Here is a 19717-nt window from a genome sequence, read left to right on the forward strand (position 1 = left end):
CTTTGCAGGGTCTAAATGGGAGTAAGGAAGGCGAGAAGAAAGAAAAAGGCAGTAATACGAAAACAGCAAAACCAGAGCAGAGTCCTGGGTATAAATGTCTAAAAATAGAGATCAAACATCTTCAAAAATCAACCAGTCATTCCAGAGGGTTGGTTGTTTTTTTTTTTAAAGCCACCCTCCTTTCCAGGCCTGCAAGTCTTCAGTCTCCTCACTATTTTTATTTGTTCTGGCTTTTCTACTGCGCTAAGTAACATATAAAGTGAAATCAGTGAAAACCTGCCTGTAGAAAGAAGTTAGAAACCTCCCTGTCCTGCCGTTCCATCTCTCATTTTCATTTCTGCTTTCGTTCAGCAGACAGCGATATCCCAAAAACTGGGATTTTTCATTTCCTTCTGCTGTAACCATGCAGAACATTCTGTTCCCACAGGTGACTGACAAAAGGCTACTCACGCAGCTCTGCAGCGTGATTACAGAGCGCCTCAGCGTTTTAGTGATCCGTAAACCAAAGACTGACGTTGCCGCTTTAGATTTACATCCAGCCTCGCTATAAACATTATTGGATCTTTCCCTCGCAGGTTTCTGGAGTGCCTGCTGCAGTTGGACTGCTGTTTCTGCGTGAGCTTGTGCAACAAATACAGATAGGCAACGTCTGGTTTTAGTTATTCCTGTCACACAACCTACCTCCTGTGAATGACAGCATGCCAAGGAGTTAATGAAAACTTGTTCTCCAACGCTGATTTTTAACTAAACAAAAACACTGAACCGAGCCTTCCACTGGTCAGCTGGAGACACATATTTGACCAATTACAGACATTTATATATTATACTTGCGCTAGGATTGATCCGAGCTGAGGTTTCTGCCCTAGCTGAGCACACGAGCCTGTGTCAGGCTGTATACACGAGCGTATCAGCTTACGAGAGAAACGCTTCCATACGTGGCTGCGCTCTGTCCCAGCCGCTCCTTTCCCCGGCAGCCGGCGTGGGACGAGCGGCCGGGGCGGCTGCAGCGCGGGCACCGTGGCCGTCGGGGACCTGGCTGCGCCTGTGCTGCTCCCACCCCATGCACCCCAGCCGCTCACCACAGGCTGCGGTAGGCGTGCGGGGTGCACAGCGCTTAGCGCAGCCGTTCGCCGGCCACTGGGTTACATGGTAGAGCCTGCTCTTGAGCTCTCCATGCGATTCCCCCGTTGCACGAAGCTGCAGCAGAATACGCGGCCGTGTTTATAAGCGCGTTAGTGACTGGAACGGGAAAATCTACAGCCCGTTTTCCGTATAAGCTTCAAACTGCGGCTTCTTGCTTTTGTCATTGGATGCTGCTGTTAATTTGACATGAGCTGCTGAGACGCACGGGGGCCACGCTGACCCCAGGTACTGGACAAGTCACTCTGGGCACACTGATGTACCTGAGCTAAGGGTTTAGCACGTAATATGAACCAGATGTGGTGAGCAAGCTTTCTACTCACAATCTGCTAAGAAAAGTCGCTTTTCCAGGGAGGCACAATAAAGAATTTGCTTCAGGACCAATGACAGTCTGCTCTCAAGAGCACAGCAAGCCGGCCAAATGTTTCTCCAAAGTAAAATATCAAAGGCTTGTCACTGTGCTTTAAAAGATACTGCTGAAAATGCTTCCAATAACTAAAATACCCAGGGACCTCAACCTCTCTGGGTTAGAAATCAGACGTTTCACTTAAAAAAACTGCAGTGGGAAGCTCCTTACAAGTGTTGATATCACACCTGAAAATATACTCGTTGCTTTCAGGAAGGTCTGAGTAGTACAGTCAGCCACGTCCCGTTATTTTGCTTAACTAAATGGATTGCAGTTATGCTTGGGAACACAGATACAGGACCGCTACATGACTGCATTGAGAGCTGCCATCCCAGGTATTCAAATCTCAAAGACACACACACACACAATCCTCATTTATCTCTTCCTATCTAAGAATCATTTGAATAAGTTCATCTATCTCTAAGTAGATTTCAAGTTATCATCCATTTATGAAAATATCTTGGTTCATGAAAGGTTCAATTCCTGCACATGATAACATCACACACCCCCCCACCCCTCTCCCAAATACCACTGGGTGTGCGCATTGTCTTTTTCTATCAGTCTACTGCTTGTCTGCTTTGGAAGTGTGAAAAGAATAGAATCATATCCTGAGAGATGCTGGAATGTTCTCATCAAAGACTTCAAAATGTTAACAAGAGATATTTCAGAACTGATTTAAATACAACCTCAAGAGGAGTTCCAGGAATGTCAGTTATGAACTTTAAGGGCAAATACACTGACTGGTTCTCAAGCCTTTCCAGCCTAGCTTGTGAACTCAGTTACAGTGTGCCTGCCTCAATCTTCTCATTAAAGACCATATTTTTTGGTGCAGCTTGAAAAACTTGGCAAGAAGAGCTTATTTCAGTAGCAAATTTATGACAACTTTTAAAAAAGTCATTGTGTCCATTTTTAAGTTATGGCATAAAAGTACAGAAAATACAGAAGTTTACATAGCTGAGCTGCTGCATCTGTTCTTGAGTAGCTTTTCACTTAAAAATAAAACTTGGCAGACAAAACATCCATAATGTGGGCCAAACACATTTGGTATGTTGAAAAAGGGGAAAAAAAACCCACACATGCCCCCCCTTAAAAAACACCCAACAAAACAACCCCTCAAAACCAAAAAAGGCTAAATGAACAGAGAGAGCTCATTTTGAAACTTTTTCATTGTCCATGCACTACACTTGCTCCCTTCAGTCCTGTTTCTCAACAGGGACCCCACTTCCCACCTGGCCATCTCTGACAGCCTACACATACCAGTGTCTTCCTACCCCCATCAGCTTCCTGAAATCCTTGTAGCCTCCCTCCACCAGGACAACCAAACCAAACAAAATCTCATGAAATGGGCAAGGAAAGAGGGCAAAAGCCACAAACTTGAGAGGCTGTAAAAGCGAGAGACACTTGAAGCTACCTGCCAGAGAAGCCAAAGGGAATCCAGTTCAACATCTAAATCTGTAGTGTAGTGCAAAATCCTTCAGTACTTTCATCAATATTCATCCACCTCAAAAGTAACTCTGCCTGCAGGGTGGTCCCTGGCAGAATAAACCTCCAAGAAAAGCCCTAGCACAACGTGAAGGGATGCTGCAGGGCTGAGACACTGGTGAAGACTCCAGAGCCTGGGTTGCAAAACTTCATTTTTTTCAAAGATAAGCCTTATGTCTCCAAAGAAATACAGAAGAAACTTCCAGCAGCCCCTGTCCCACAGAGACCTGAGCAAGTCCTGATCTCTCCCTGATTTACAGCAATTTACTGGCATGAATCAGGCAGTCCCATGTGCCTTCCTCTGGTAAAACAGCAGATGGTATAAATCATGCTTTTATGTTTCTATTGATAAGATTAAAATAATAAGTAATCCTTTAAAAAAACATTAAGACTAGATACTTAATGGCCAAGTCTGTGGCTCTTTAACTAACTGCACTGTCTGGAGAGCAGTGCAGAAACCGAAGTAAACTAACCCATGTATTCCTAAGAGATGTATGAGCACCAAGGGACCACGCACTAGAGAAGGCACTCTGAGACAGAAAAGATGCTGTACAGCAGAGGAAAGTGTTCACATGCACTCACTGGAGGGCTCGTGCTCATTAAAGTGCCCCAAATAGCTACCTGGAAATTGTAACACCCTCTTCTTCCTCTCAGTATTCCAGTCCACCTCTGATCCCTCACTGTAGTGCAACGCTAAAGACTTTTCTCCTGCTAAAGATGGTCTGTATGTGTCATTTCACAAATCAGCCCCATAGCTCCATTCAAAAAGCAAACCAGTTGATTAGTGATCAACAACTGCATTTACCTGCAACGCTGCAGGCAGAACTCCTCCCAGGACTGCAAGAGTGGACAGGAATATCCACTGTCATGGATAGGAAGGAAGCACGGACAGGAGTGATATACTTTCACGGCAAAGGACAGATAGGGAGCTATTGACTCTCAATATGAGAGCATGGGAAAGAGTTCTTCACTCTGATGAGTGAAGGCACAATCACAAGACATTTCAGGTGACACCATCCACCAAAGCTGGCTGTTTTAGGAATGATGCAGAAAGGATCCCTTACCTGTCCGGTAGACAAAATTGCCTTCTGTCTCTGATGATGATGGAGACACCAACTCTTCCTCAAATTCATTGGAACTAAACGAACCAGAGTGATTCCTTTGCCTTGTTTTTTCCATCATAGCTGCATTAGTAGCCATGACATGTCTCAATGAGTCATTCAGGTAACGATTCAACAAGCTGCTTTTGTATTTGGGGGGTGACACATAATCCTCATTGGCACTTGTTTCTGGTCTCACTCCTGTTTTTATTACTGAATTTTCAGTTTTAATCACAGTGTGATGAACTGGTTTGTTATATCCCCCTTCATTCATATGGTTTCTTGGAGGATTTTCTCCATCTGAAAACAAAAGAACAAAGATACAGTGACACATCAAACACCTACTGTTTAACAAGAGACTTTCTCTACAGGTCTTAAATTGCTGTAACTACAACTAGATAATAACTTTAGACTTCTGCATTAGACAGTGGTTTTCATTTGCTTCTCTTCACACATTGTAGAAGCTCCCAGGATTCTCAGATGTTCCAGCTATTCCAAACTAATTAACTGTAGCAAACAGTCTGAGTCTAATCTCTTCACGAGCAACACAAGGCAGATAGGGAAAAAAAAATCTGTTAAGTGTCATAGAATCAGTCAGGGTTGGAAGGGACTACAAGGATCAGCCAGTTCCAGTCCCCTTGACATAGGCAGGGACACCCTACCCTAGATCAGGCTGGCCAGAGCCTCATCCAGCCTGGCCTTAAACACCTCCAGGGATGGGGCCTCAGCCACCTCCCTGGGCAACCCATTCCAGGCTCTCACCACTCTCATGCTGAACAACCTCCTCTTCATGGCCAGTCTGACTCTCCCCACCTCCAGCTTTGCTCCATTCCCCATAGTCCTGTCACTACCTGAGAGCCTAAAAAGTCCCTCCCCAGCCTTTTTGTAGGTCCCCTCCAGATATTGAAAGCCCACAAGAAGGTCACTTTGGAGCCTTCTCTTCACCAGACTGAACAGCCCCAACTCTTTCAGCCTGTCCTCATAGCAGAGGTGCTCCTAATCATCCCTGTGTCCTAAATCAATGATAAACATTTAAAAGTCTGTGTGAACAAGCTGAATTCTTACTATCCTAAGTTGAAATTTGGCTATTCTGAATGGTATAAAACATTTAAGTCTTCTTGCTACAGCCCTTCCATCAAGGAAATTAACAGTCCAGAGATTTCTAATTTCCTTAAGCCAACAAATGTATTTTTCCCCCCTCCTTTAAGAAAGATTAAACAGGGCTTATAGAATCTAATGAACTACCAATTACACTTCTAGTAGCAATATTACATGAAACAGGCAAACAGCACACAACCAGCCTGTGACCCTGATTAACACACACAACTCCACTTTGCAAGGCTGAGTTGGTAGTTAAAATAAGTCAACCCTAATTGACAAAAAGTAAAGAAAGATCCACCGAGGGCGTTTTGTGAGAAAAGTCAGAGCTAAGAGGGTATCTGATACTTCCTGGATATATTTTCCGTGGTTTCAAACTGATAAAAGGAGCACCAACAAACCTTCAGAGCATGAGTCATCGCTGCTCACGCTGAGTCGTTCAGCATTTCCTTGAACATACTTGTTGTACAGTTTTATTCGTAAAGCCCAGCTGAGATCTGGTTGCCTGACAGTGTTCTTCAGCCGACGTCTTGCATTGGCAAACCAGTTTGATACCTGCGTGCAAATTAATGCGTTAGCTCCGCTTTGAAAGGCATGCAGATCACCTACAAACAGTGATGCAGATCACCCAGAAACAGTGATGCAGATCACCTAGAAACAAATCTAACCCACAGGCTTTTCCCGAGTTCTAGATATGCTTTGCTTTGAAAGTGATGCAGATCACCTAGAAACAAATCTAACACACAGGCCTTTCCTGAGTTCTAGGTATGCTTTGCTTTGAAAGTGATGCAGATCACCTAGAAACAAACCTAACACACAGGCCTTTCCTGAGTTCTAGGTATGCTTTGCTTTGAAAGTGATGCAGATCACCTAGAAACAGTGATGCAGATCACCTAGAAACAAATCTAACCCACAAGCTTTTCCCAAGTTCTAGATATGCTTTGCTTTGAAAGTGATGTAGATCACCTAGAAACAGTGATGCGGATCACCTAGAAACAAATCTAACCCACAGGCTTTTCCCAAGTTCTAGATATGCTTTGCTTTGAAATTGATGCAGATCACCTCGAAACAGTGATGCAGATCACCTCGAAACAGTGATGCAGATCACCTCGAAACAGTGATGCAGATCACCTCGAAACAGTGATGCAGATCACCTCGAAACAGTGATGCAGATCACCTCGAAACAGTGATGCAGATCACCTCGAAACAGTGATGCAGATCACCTCAAAACAGTGATGCAGATCACCTCGAAACAGTGATGCAGATCACCTCAAAACAGTGATGCAGATCACCTCAAAACAGTGATGCAGATCACCTCAAAACAGTGATGCAGATCACCTCAAAACAGTGATGCAGATCACCTCAAAACAGTGATGCAGATCACCTCAAAACAGTGATGCAGATCACCTCAAAACAGTGATGCAGATCACCTCGAAACAGTGATGCAGATCACCTCGAAACAGTGATGCAGATCACCTCAAAACAGTGATGCAGATCACCTCAAAACAGTGATGCAGATCACCTCAAAACAAATCTAACCCACAGGCTTTTCCCAAGTTCTAGGTATGCTTTGCTTTGAAAGTTATGCAGATCAGCTAGAAACAGTGATGCAGATCACATAGAAACAAATCTAACCCACAGGCTTTTCCCAAGTTCTAGGTATGTTTCACCTTGAAACAGTGATGCAGATCACCTAGAAACAGTGATGCAGATCACCTAGAAACAAACCTAACCCACAGGCCTTTCCCAAGTTCTAGATATGCTTTGCTTTGAAACTGATGCAGATCACCTAGAAACAGTGATGCAGATCACCTAGAAACAAATCTAACCCACAGGCTTTTCCTGAGTTCTAGGTATGTTTCACCTTGAAACAGTGATGCAGATCACCTAGAAACAAATCTAACCCACAGGTTTTTCCTGAGTTCTAAGTATGCTTTGCTTTCAAAGGGATGCAGATTGCCTAGAAACAGTGATGCAGATCACCTAGAAACAAATCTAACCCTCAGGCTTTCCCCAAGTTCTAGGTGCGCCTTAAGAAAGTGGCAAACTATGGAAATGTGAACAGGAGTCCACAAAACTATCACAGAGCAGAGCAAGAACCTCAGACAAGAAGACAGGTTCAGGCTTTCTACGCTTCATAAGTGTTAGCAGATGCTTATCATTATTAATAAGGTTTCAATTGAAGTTTATTAAATACTCTATAAAATGAGTATTTAATTAAATACTCAATGTTTTGGTTTTTTTTTAACACTTTATTAATTTTAAAGTTGCTTTGAACTTTCAATATGAGCCTTTGGTGTGTTACTAAACGTTCTAAATTAAAACAGCTGATATTCACTGATTTGCCTTTGACATTTATGTAGGCTGCAGTAAGGCTGTAGGTGAGAAAAAGCCATTCTGAATTTGGTTATATAAAAGCCTAAATTCTCCCTCGTGCTTTTTCAGCACTCTGGCAGGCAGTGGATATCAGGAAAGTCTCACACAAATGCAACATCTTGGAGTCATTGCAGACATCAACCATTTGCTTTACAGAGCAGTAGCTTTTAAAAACTCTTTCTGGTTTGGAAATTCTGCAAAAACAGGGAAGATGTTTAGTAGTCATCTCGTGTGGAGTCTGTTTTCCTTCTCAGGTGCAGAACACTTTCTAGAGTTTGAGACACATTGGATCCTTCTAAATTGCAGGGTGACCAAAAAGTCAGGCTCAAACAGAAGGATTTCACAGTGCCTGAGACACCAAAGGAGCAAAAGGGTCTTCTGTGCCAGCAGTGCTAATGAAATCACCAATGGGACAAGTGTACTTGGAGTGGCTTAGAATGGAAACACACCTGAGAAAAGGCTGGCTTTGATTTTACTCTAACTGGAAAATATATAAAATAGGAAATACTGATACTGACAGAGTGGCCTTACCATAACCTCACTATGAGCAAGAGCAGAGGAAAGCTACCTACACTCTAACAATATTTGTTTAATGATAAATCAGGTCTTTAAAATGCTATCTACTCCTTGCAGGAGTAATTACATTTTGACAGGGACCTCTGCCAGAAGGAGGCAGAGCAGCAATATTTGCACAGGAGAATGTAAAGAATGTTGGGAGTCTATAGCCACACTCACATCTTTGGGTTGTGAAAGTGCACACAGAGGAAGCCAGAGACTACTGCAGTCATATTCTGACCTGGGGAGGATCATACCAGTTCATTTAAGTCAACCTGAGAAGCAAGTTAACACGTGTTCTATCAATACATGCTACACCCCACCTACTAGAGAGCCAAACTGTAGGTCTCAGTGTTGGATTTTGGCTCCAGTTTTGCCATTTGTCTTTTGCAGCTAAGGTTTTACAAATTGCACAGAATTGCCAATTACTCTGGATCAATAATCAATCTAGGGTGATGATGAGGAAAAAAGCCACAACTATATGCATAAAGGAAAACCAAAACTGCGCAGAGTTCCATCCAGAACTCAGCAGCAGCATCTTAGACCTGTCACTTTGATTTTCCTTAACATCATGCTTACATACAACAGGGTTCCACCAAAAATATAGCGAGCCCTGGATCAGCACTCAGGTGCCAAACATATAACTTCACAAACCACTTAGTTTAGAAGACCAAACTGTAGCTGACAGAGAGGAGTAATTTTCATTCTCTTCCAGGGCTACCTACTTATATTAATCATATTGTCACAGCAATCATTATAGTAAACCAGAAAGGGTGTGCTGGAATCCATCCGCTTTCCAACACTGCTAACAATCTGACTGCAGACTGCTCAGCTGAAGCAGCAGTCACCTGCCTGCTGTGTGATTTAGTAGAACTCTGAAATCAAGTATGTAATGATAGGGATGGATCCATCCAGGGTCCCAGTGAATATTACAGCAGTTATTGCAGCATCTTACAAAACTGACAGCTTTCTAACCTCTCAAGAGAAAGGTTTCATTATGCTCCATTTCATTACATAGTGAAATATTTCATCAGTGAAGTGCCATGTACAGAAAAGAAAGACAGGGTAGTATTAGTGTGACTCATACATAAAAGCAATTAAATATAGCAGGAGTGATTTTTGCACGGGACTCTTGGTTTATTTTGGGCTCATTCTTCCCATGCCAACGCTTTGCTTCATATCAATATGAAAAGATGAGTCATATTTTAAGTCTTCTGCTATGAGAGGGGGAAATAGTAGTACTTGATCATTATGAAAGAACCTAAAGTCAGCATTTACAAGAGCAGCTTTCTGCTGAAGCACAAAGCAGCAAATTCACTATAGAAACTCTTAACCCAAATGCAATTACAACAAGGCCCATTAAAGCTGAAGGAAAGTTAGGCAAATCCACTGAAGAGATACTTAGGTTAGGTCTATAGAGTGGTATCTCTGGGTGGTTGGTTTCCTGCTCTTGGGCACTGATGTATGTTACTAGTAAAATCCTGAACCTAAGACATGAAGAGATTTAACATCTCTCCCCTTCCAGTCTTGGACAGCCTCCAAGTGTGTGAACTGAAGAGGCTGCATGGCCACTGGCTGTATCAGACAGCTCACCCTGACCTCCAGCCACCACCTGGGTTACTACAGGCCGTTCTGGCTCCTTTACCTTGTGCACCCGTGTGGTCTTTAAATAGTCACATGCCTACTGCTGTAGGTCCCACTCACTGCAAGTGCCTGTTTGCACCACACTTACTGAAGCTATTAGAAAAAGAAACATCTAGAACTGCCAAAAGCCATCCATCCTTTGCCACGGTCCTGAGCTGCACTACTGCGACCTCCAAAAATCAAAGAACAAAATGATGACTTACATACAAGGCAAGGGGAAAATCTTTGTCTCAGAAAGCTCCCAAAGAAATAAGTATCTCGAGAAAGTGCAGGATGAAACTCACTACTCTCATACAGTAACAATCATGACATTCTGCATGAAGTAAAGAGACAAAATGCAAGGAGAGCGAGAATAGATGTGCTTTGCAGCACTCATATTTTACAGCAGCTGAGCCATTCCCAAAGAGCACCAGGTATCAGCAGCATGAAATATTGACCTTCTGGCTTTGATTTTGCAGAGACTCTTCAATTTTACTGTAATTTGTTCTGTCTCACTGCTTAAAAGTGGCCAAAGCTTCAGAAAGGGAACAGAAATCAAGCGCTTCTCCTCCTCCAGTAACACAGATACGCCTTTAGGAATCTGGATACTATTAAATCTGTAGCAGCACATAAGCAATACATTAGTATTACAAAAAAGTCTCTTCAACCATACAGCCATTCATATTTCTTTCTGGATGGACTATACAGCCATTTTTCTTTCTTATTTCACAAGAACATCTAAGCTAAAATATAAAATAAATCAAGCAAGTGAAAGTGTAGTACATTAATAGCATATTAGTAGGACAAATGATTGGATTTTGAATTAAGACTCTAATTGGAGTAAAACATTAACAGACTTTTTCAATATACATTACTTTTTTTAGTTCCCTGCTTTGGCAAGTAGAAAATTTTGGGCTGCTGGACCAAAAGCTGCAATAACATTTGCTTTGAGGACTGCTGAAGACCTTCTTGGTATGCCCAGGAATAGCTCTACACAGAATGTGCCCCAGATTTTGCTATTACTTATTAAGAAACAAGATGATTTATGATTCCTGCAAAGTCCTACCTCCTTGACAGAGTCTGATTTTCCTTCTGCAGTGCTGTTGAACATACAGCTGGAACAGCCCCTGCTGCTGTCCCATCACTGCACTCAGGAACTCAGGGTTAGGCCACAGTACTAGTGAAGTGGAATAAATTCATTTGCAATCAGCCAAGTGGGTGATAGCAAAACTAATGAAAATAAAATTGTGGAAGATGTGAAATGTAGGTACTGGCCTAGTAAGTAGAAAACAGGGCTGAATGTTCACCTCCTTGTCTCACACAGGACTGTGCCATGCAAAAGCTCCTTAGGTTAAATGGTACACACTGGTATAAAGTTCATTAGATAAAGGAAAGCACATGGGGATAGCACAGCTACGTTATCAGCATTTGCTTCTAAGCCATCTGAGCTGGTCTGGTAAACTTACTCGGAGGGTAATCTCAACCCTCCACACCTGTGACCAACATCACCTTTCTGGCAGCTGCTGAAGCTGATGACCTTTTCCAAGGTTGACAGGTGAAAGCCAAAAAACTCCAACCATTCATTCCCTACCTGGCATTCTGGCAAAAGCTCAAAGGGCTTCCAACAATGAGGTGTAAGGGCTCCCAACGACAAGGTGTCAACACTGGGAATAAGTAACATCAGCAGACAACAGCCGACAGAGGAGTGGAATGCTGTAGGGGCAAGTGTACCTTCCCATCAAGAGCACACAGTATGAGACAGCAGCAAGAAAGGGGAGAGCAGGAAATAGACAGGTCAGCAAACCCAGAGAAAGCATGATACATCAATTCCTGGTTCTCCAACCATGTCTAGATTAGACAAGCCATCACAGGAGACCTTGGTTCATGATCCTGCAAACAAAGTGCCCCTCCTGGGGCAGAAGTAAAGCTTTCCAATAGATACCAAAGCCTAGTCCCAAGCCTGTTCTTGGTACTGCTCAGATGAAAGAGTACCACATTGGAGGAAACTGTTTCAGATGTACCCAGTGTGACTGACATCATAGCCTGGCACTTTCTCTCTCTCTCTCTCAGAGAACAAGAATTTTGATATGGATTACAGTCTTGTTTTTTTTCTGGGCATCCAAAAAGTAGATGTGAGATGTGTGCTGTTTTGTTCTTTCAGGGTCAGGAATTACTCCTGTTGCCCGACATACATATTTACCTCTCATACAGATGCTATCGCGTTCCTGGATTACAAAAGCACTGCACCCAAATGATGGAAGAAGCATCTGGGGTTTCTTTCTGATGGTATGCTTCTCAGTGAAGATAGATGTGCTGGTTTTGTACAGCTCTTTCAAATATTACAGTTCAAAGAAAGAAGGCTGCTCAAAGTCAGCTTCAGCGTAAATGCCCTCAAGTCGCTGTGGTCTAACAGAGATAAATGCAGTTCTCAGTGATTCTTTTTAACTTTATTCTACACCTTACACAGACTGTAAAACTCTGTGGAGTAGCACCAACGGCTCACTTGACACTTATAGAGACTAACACAGCATTTCCCCATCAGGCTTTATCAAAGCTGCCACAAGAGAAATACTACCACACCCCACCCCATTTCCCCCTTGTCTATTTGCTCCAAGGCATTTATAAAAGAACTCCCTAAGATGTCATTAATGTGAAAGTCTCCCAACTTGGGACATCCATCCATGGATTCTGGATGTAAACTCTAAATCTAACAAAAAAAAAAAAAAAAAAAAAAAAAAAAAGGAAGAATATTCTAAAAGCTACAATCCAATAACCTGCTCCTATTGCACTGTGGCACTGAATGGACAGTGTTTGTGTAATCCTATTTTTAAAAGTCTGAGCAAAGCTTTCATGAGCACTTTTTAAAAGCAAGAGAAGTTGTTTTAACTGTCTCTCCCAGCTGTTAACTGGCATTTTCTGAGACATTAATATTATTTTTGTCAGAGCTATGCTGGTTTTTTTTCTACTGCAATAGTTTCACGGTGAGGTACTACAGTGTAAAAGTTTCCCATTTCCCCATTACTAGCATTGAAGTTCAAAGCACAGGCTTTTCTGAAGGAGCATTCAAAACATTAATGCTCTATTACCAGCTTCTTTTCCTCATAATTCATGTTATTTTGAAATCTTCATGTCCTTTGCAAAGTGACACATGCTGTGTTAGGCAGAGCTCTGCAGACCCAATCCTACAAACACCTGTGCTTCATTTTCTGCACCTAGCAGTAGCTTGCGCTAAGGAAATTAGATTATTCACAATACATAAATCTCTGCAGCATCCAGTCCTGAGATAGCATCACTCAGCAACCAGCAGCATTTAACCACACACTGTGACAGAGTGCCAGATGGCAAAGAGAACAAAGAACTGAGATTTATAAACACCTGCAGCCAGTTTTCTACCTCACACTGCAACAAAGCAGCCAGTCATTTCAGGGGAGTTTTACCTGCAAGCAGAACAATTACTCCCCAGGCTTAATTACGCTATAATGATGACTCCTGCAAGACTGTGAGGCAGTCTCTACATGCTGAGCCACTACATGCAGTGAATACAGCAATGCTAAGGGCTGTGCAACAGGTGATGATTATTGCCAGAACAATAGAAATGTTCTCATTTCAACCCATTTTCAAAAGGGAAAAGAACAGCTCCTTACAACATCCTCAATTCCTATTCTGTGCTGAAATCTCCCATTACTGATTTGTTGGGTTTTTTACCGAAAGGATTTTCAAAGACCAAGCAAAAGCATTTCCATTGTATTTATGAATGAAAGGATGAGAGCATTTTTTCCTAGACAGGGGAAAGTGCACATCTTTTGCCGGTTGTCTTTAGCACCTCCCCAATCAAGACAGCCAGATGTGGGAATTCCTGTCTGGGGGGCACAGTTCTGTTGGAGGAGGAGCCCTGGGGAAAGCCGAGGGGAAGACGTGTGCAGGACCTTTGGCCTTGCTGGATGCACTGGTACCCAGCACTGACTCTTACTTGGCTAACAGAAGGGCTGTGGCTTATATCCCTGTCACCCGCACCCGAAGCAGCTGCCGGAGGTGGGGGTAGGAGGTTCCCTTACCTGCACCAGGGTCATCTGAGAGCCGAGGGCCAGCAGAATCTTCTCGGTCTTGGTGGGGTAGGGGTTGTCGCGGTGCTTGTAGAGCCACTGCTTGAGCGGCCGCGCCATGTCCTGCAGCGCCTGCCGCTTGTGCCGCACCTTCCCGCCGTTCTGCCGCGCCCTGCCGCGGAGAAGGGACGCTGAGAGCCACGGCTGACACCGGCCCGGGACCCTCCACCCCGCCCCCAGGCACGGCGTCGAGCCCCACTGCGCAAGGATGCACGCACTGCCCCAGAAGGAAACCAGGTCGGTGACCTGCTCGGCTCTGACCCTGCGCGGGGGATACTCGGGCACCTTCCGTGGCCGCAAGCATGCTTCCGGACCCGCAGCTGCTCCGGATTCCAGGTGGAGCACCCTGAGGGGGAGGGCTCGGGGCCGATGGACGCGATGATGCTGCGGGCCCGGCTGGCTCCGCCGCTGGCGTTTCAGCGGAGTCAGAGCTCCGTCGGTGCGGAGTTTGATGATCCCGATGCCTTCATCACTTGGTATCTACCCGGTGTACGGTCGGGCGTGCAGCGGGGCTTTTCGGAGAGCCCAGGGGCCGCCTCGCACGGCCCCGGTCATGCACCGCAGCGCAGATAGCCATGAGAAAGCGGACAACCGAGCCTGACCCCCAGCTTATTTGCCAGTTATATTCGAGCTTGGCATCGAGCACCTCCTGGTCATTTCTCTGCGCGAAACCGCCCCCGAAGACCCGGGCCTCACAGGGAGAAAAAAAAGGTGACCGCGAGTAATGAAACTCAGGTCCCGGTGATAAATAATAAGAGGGGAAAAGTATTTCTTTGTAAAACATGTTCGAAAACAAAAAGCGAGTGAGAAAAGCACGGGGGGTGGGAAACAAAATCCAGAGGCGGTCCGGAGCCGGCGGCTCCCACCGTCGGCAGCAGGGGGCGCCAGGGAGCCATGCCGAGCCGGGCCGAGCAGAGCTGAGCCCAGCGAGGCCGAGCGGCTGCGGGAGCTGCCTCGTACAGGGCTGCCTCCGCAGCCCAGCTCCGCCGCGACCGCCGCTAATGACATTCGAATGAAACATGACCTTCTACCAGCCAACCGGCACCACTGCTACAAGTATGAGCTGATGCAATCACTAAGGTGGAAATTCGGCAGTAAAACCAGCTCCCCGCGATTTCTGTGTCGGTGACTCCTGACAGTGTTTCTTAGTTTTAGTCAAGCTGCGCTCCCACTTCATCCGTCTCAACTACGGCTGAGAACGCGCCCGAGCTAACACATCCTCTCATCATCCATTTCACCTCTTTCAGCACAAAAACGCCAACCAAACTAACAACGCAAAAAAACCAAACAAAAACCGCCAACCAAACCAAAACAGTCGCAAAAGGCACAACCTCAGCCGGCTTTTTAGCAAAACAGATCCTAACATCGCCCTGCCCAGCCCTTCGCTGGCATCGCGCTCCTTCCGTTTAAATCCCATCCTAAGGAACGCACTGACAAAGCAGCTCCTTCCCATCCTCTCGCTCAGCGAGCGGCAAACCACAGGGGACGGCGGAACAAGTGCTGGCTCCGTGCAGTGCCCGGACGCTTTCAGCCCTGCCCGCCCAAGCACCGCCGGCGAGGTCGGCTCTGCGGCCGCTCCGTCCCTCAAGTTTCACCCGTTCCACCGTCCGCTTTTGTTCTGGGACCTTTAATTAAATGAAGCGCTCGACCATATAAACCGCACGAACCCCGAGACGTTTTTGCCCGGTAGAGAAGGGGAGGTCAAACGCCGCCGGACAGGAGCGGTCTGCCCGGCACATTCCAGCTCACTCTGATACCTCTGTATCACCTATTACCGGATTTTCCCACCGTAACCGTGCAATGAAAATCCCAGAGTATGGACCCGGGGGCGCGGGGCAGGACCCATCTCGAAACTCGAAACCGGCTCCGCGGCGGCCGGGAGCGCCAGCAAAGGCACGCAGGGGCCGGCCCGCGGAGCCGGTGCGCGGCGCGGAGACGAGCGCACGGCATACCCCGTCCGCCGGTTGCGCAGGCTGAGGCTCTCCTTGATGGACGGACTGTCGGGGAGAAGCACCTCGGCGTGGTGCGGCCCTTCAACCACCCCCATGTAGGGCCGTCCGCTCCGCTCCCTCTCCTTGGCGTCCTCCTCGAAAAGCACCTGGCCGCTGAGCTTGCTGAAGACGATGGTGTTCATGGTGGGGGGGCTGGGGGCCGCCGTCAGGCTGGCCGCCGGCTCCGAGGTGCGGGGGCTCGCTCTGAGCTGCAGGGAGGCGGCAGCGGTCACCGGGCAGCCGCGCCGAAACGCCGAGACCCGCCCGGCGAGACCGGCGCGGGGGTGGGGGGGGGCAGCGCGAAGGCACCGGGCGCCGCCTGCCCACCAGCGGGGGGGTGTGTGTGTGTGAGAAACAGCCCGCCCCTCCCACGGCCCTACTCCCCCCCCCTCCCATCCCCACCCTGGGGTCCGCTCCGGCGGCCCAGCCTGCTCCCACGGTCCCTCGGCCCGCTCCCCTCGCACCTCGCCGCCAGCCTCCGCCGCGCTCCTCGCTCCGTGTCGCAATAGTTAGGAGCGCGGGGTTTCCGTTGCGTTTGGTGCGTCTCTCTCGCGCTCCCTCTCTCCTTCCCCCCCCCCCCCCCCCTCCCCCGGAATGATTTTCCCTTTCCCCCTCCCCAGGCGGGGAGGGAAACAAACTGTTTTTAACGACCACCAAATGCGCGGAGCTGGCACCCGGAGGCACAGCCGCCGCGCAGTCACTCACACTGTCAAGACCTCCGCTCCCCCTCCCCTGGCGGGGGGGCACCGCCGGCGAGGGGACCCCAGCAAGGGCACGGGCCCCGCCCGGGCAGCGTGGCGTCGGGAGGCGGTGCGTGGAGGGGCGGTAGGAACTCGGCGAGGGGCAGCCGAGGGGCCGGCAGCGCACGGCTGGGCAGCCTCCGGTGTTCAGGGGGCGGGCAGGGGCCCGGGAAACGCGGCGTAGGACACTGTCTGTGGTCACGATGCCCATGGGAGTATTTTTGGTCGGGGGCGCAGAGCAGGGCCGAGTGGCAGCGGGCGTGCTGACAGCTGCATCCCTCCGCCGCTCATTAGTACCGGCGTTTAATGAAGCCAGCATCTTCGTCTCTAGCGTCTTCCCCCTTCCGTAAGGGGGTGGGGGGAGGGAGGGAAGGGCTTGTCAGGATTATAAACTAGACCGCAGCCCAAGCCGGGAGATGTCCCGCTCCCTTCAGCATCCTCGGCACGCTCAGGAGGAAATACGATGCTCAGTCGCTAGCAAGGTCTGCGGGAGCCCCCGAGCCCCCCGGCCTCGACGCCTTACACGTCCCGTACCTCACCGCCGCCTTGTGCTGCAGCAGCCCGGCACCGGCTCCGCTGGGCTTAACATTTGGGTTATTGTGAGCAGAAACGAAGAAGATGGCCACAGTCAATATTTACAAGGATGTAATTCAGATGTTATTGGGCCGCCGCGGCTGAGCGGGCAGCAGCCGTCTGTGCCCGCGGGCCCGGCGGGACGTTTGCCGCCACGGACTCCACCATGCGCGCTCCTTCCGCGTCCACACCCCCTCCGTGTGGTATCTCGTTTCCCCGTGGGCTCCCTGTCCCTGTACTTGTGCCCTCTAGCATCACTCGCAAAGGACTCGAGTCTGCATAGCCGCTACCAGCTTTGCCCCCTCCTCTCTCCATCACCCTGGTTTCGTCCTCTCCCGTATCCCGAGGCCAGAGCGGCCACTGCGGAGCGGGTACTCGTTTCTCCGTGGCGGGGGCTGGGGGCTGCCGCCTTCCCGACCCCGCAGCCGCGGCGGCAGGTACCTTCTGCGGGCGCGGCCGCTCCAGTCCGCAGCGGTGCAGCGGTGCACGGCGGAGGCTCCTGCCGCCGCACACCCCCGCCCACCTGTCGCATCCCACTCTCGGGCTCTGCGGCACCATTTGTGCTCCGCCGTGGGGTGAAAACCGCGACCTGCTCTTCTCTCCGCACCCCGGTGTCACGGGCGCGTGACGTCACGGGCACTTTCTGCGACGTCACCGTCACACGCCTTGGGGAAAGAGGGTCTCTGGACGAGGGCACCGTGCTGACGGGGATTACCGACTCGATTGCGGTTTTTCCAGTTGCTGTGGCGAAGGGCAATGCATTAAAGGCTTCCATTCCCCAGCATGGGACACCCCTCCAGTGAAACCCTCAACCTGCCCCCGTACCCGGCCCAGAAAGCAAAGGACGGGAACAGGTGGGAGGGGACAGGACACACACACACATACACGTACGGGGACACCATGGGACAAATGCTTCCTGTTGGGCTGCGCTAATGCACTTCATAGAGGCTTGCTGCAAAACACGCAGCTCCAGTCGTTGTGGTGCTCAGCTGAACTGCTCGTGAGCTGAGAGGTTGTGTTAGTTAATAACTCTGCGACAGTGAAAAGAGACTAGGAAGGTGACTGGTCATACCTGAACTCCTGAGGGCTCCTGCTCACCCCAGGCACATGAGAAAGGGATCTCAATCATTCATCTCATCCGGTTTTAGCGTCATAGAAGTATCTGCAGTCTTGTCATCCCATGCCCCTCTTCTAGCCTCTCTGCGCAGCAGAAGTGATACCCTACCTCAGGGCAGGTGCTGGCTCTGGCCCCCAGCTGCTCAGGGAAGGGAGTGGGTCATGGCAGGTTTCTGTGGGCCCTGCAGGCTCAAGCAGCCTTAGGAGCAGGTCAGCCCATGAACTGACATGCTACAGAGCAGGTGCATTGGTGCCCTGCTGCGTCACCACTAGTCTGTTTGCTCTGGAGGGATAGATGCTCGTTCCCTGCGTGATGGCTCAGAAGGAAATGGGAAGGCAAAGATAATCCTCACTCATGCCTTTGAAGGTGGTGCCACTTAGTCACAGGCTATTTGCACTTGCCAGGGTAGGTGGCTGTCCTCAATTACATCCATGATCTGCAGGAGTAGTGGGAATGCGCTCTGCCTGCCCAGAGCTGGACAGGGCACAGGCAGCAGGTTGCTGAGGGACTGGCAGATCTCACACCCTTACCCAGACTAAATCACAGCAACAAGAGCCAAAGGCAGAAATCAGCATTTGGAAAGCGGCTCTGGAAAAAAACAAAAGTCTGTGCGGGGCAGGCGCTGCCAAGTGCGGCGATGCAGCGGCAGGAGCAGTTGGCACTGCGGCGCCTTACAAGCCTCTAAAGCAGCGAGATCTCCCAAATCATCACATGTAAATCTCACACACGCCCGCCCCCTCCATATTTCATTACTTAGATCACAGTTGAAAAGCTTAAATGAAAACAGGGTTTCTATTTCCAGAGCTTGTTTAACATCGCAAATGTGATACAAACTGTGGGCTTCATGTTTTTAATTAAGGCTACGTACACGGCCGTGCACGGAAAATAAGTCCGTAGCTGCTGGCCGCATACCACAGCCCACAGCTGGCTCCCCTGGGGGTGGTGCAGTGTCAATTGATGGGAGCACCAGGACTTCCATGCATCCTGCAGCACGATGGGGGGGGGCCTGGGGTGCAAGGGGAGCTTGGGCACCTGCTAGGCTAGAGCTGAAGGAAGCTCCTTGCCAGTCTTTGCAGCACTTCTCTTGCAGCTCATGCCCACGTGCCCAGCTTAAGACAGCCAGTAGGCCAGGCTGGCACACCAGAAAGCGGCAGCAAGGCACCTTTCCAAGGGATATCGTGCAGAAAGAGCCTAAATCTGGTGCTCTGGGGCCTAATCTGTCTCATTGGAGAAGCCAGGAAAAAACCAACTGTGCTGTCACAGTGAGAGGAGGATTTGCTCCTGAGGCTGCAAGTGACAGAGCTCCCCAGTGCCAGCCCTGCTGCAGCCCCATCCTGGCTGCCTGCAGCGAGTGGCTGCCCACAGAGCCCATCTGGCTGTGGGCAGCTGAAGCACTGCTTTGCCCACTCCTCC

The 19717-nt window shown here is 48.6% G+C and overlaps 1 protein-coding gene across 11 annotated transcripts in view; it reads right to left on the reverse strand.

Moving 5' to 3' along the window:
- The window catches only part of MKX (mohawk homeobox), a 51260-nt gene extending 34283 nt beyond the window's left edge, over window positions 1–16977 (reverse strand). For 3 of the 11 annotated variants that reach the window (XM_064162768.1, XM_064162769.1, XM_064162767.1), the window contains exons 1-5: window positions 16580–16966; window positions 15836–16083; window positions 13836–13995; window positions 5628–5781; window positions 4093–4428 (exon numbers count right to left, since the gene is read on the reverse strand). In XM_064162768.1, the coding sequence (XP_064018838.1) occupies window positions 4093–4428; window positions 5628–5781; window positions 13836–13995; window positions 15836–16083; window positions 16580–16933 (1252 nt within the window). In that variant the 5' untranslated portion in view covers window positions 16934–16966. Of the gene's footprint in view, window positions 1–2402; window positions 2958–4092; window positions 4429–5627; window positions 5782–13835; window positions 13996–15835; window positions 16084–16338; window positions 16453–16579 lie in introns of those variants that run through there. The other 8 variants (XM_064162764.1, XM_064162761.1, XM_064162771.1 and 5 more) reach the window with 8 other exon arrangements.
- Between the last annotated feature and the right edge of the window lie 2740 nt (window positions 16978–19717).

The sequence above is a fragment of the Pogoniulus pusillus genome, chromosome 23, assembly GCF_015220805.1.
Source record: "Pogoniulus pusillus isolate bPogPus1 chromosome 23, bPogPus1.pri, whole genome shotgun sequence".
NCBI lineage: Eukaryota > Metazoa > Chordata > Aves > Piciformes > Lybiidae > Pogoniulus > Pogoniulus pusillus.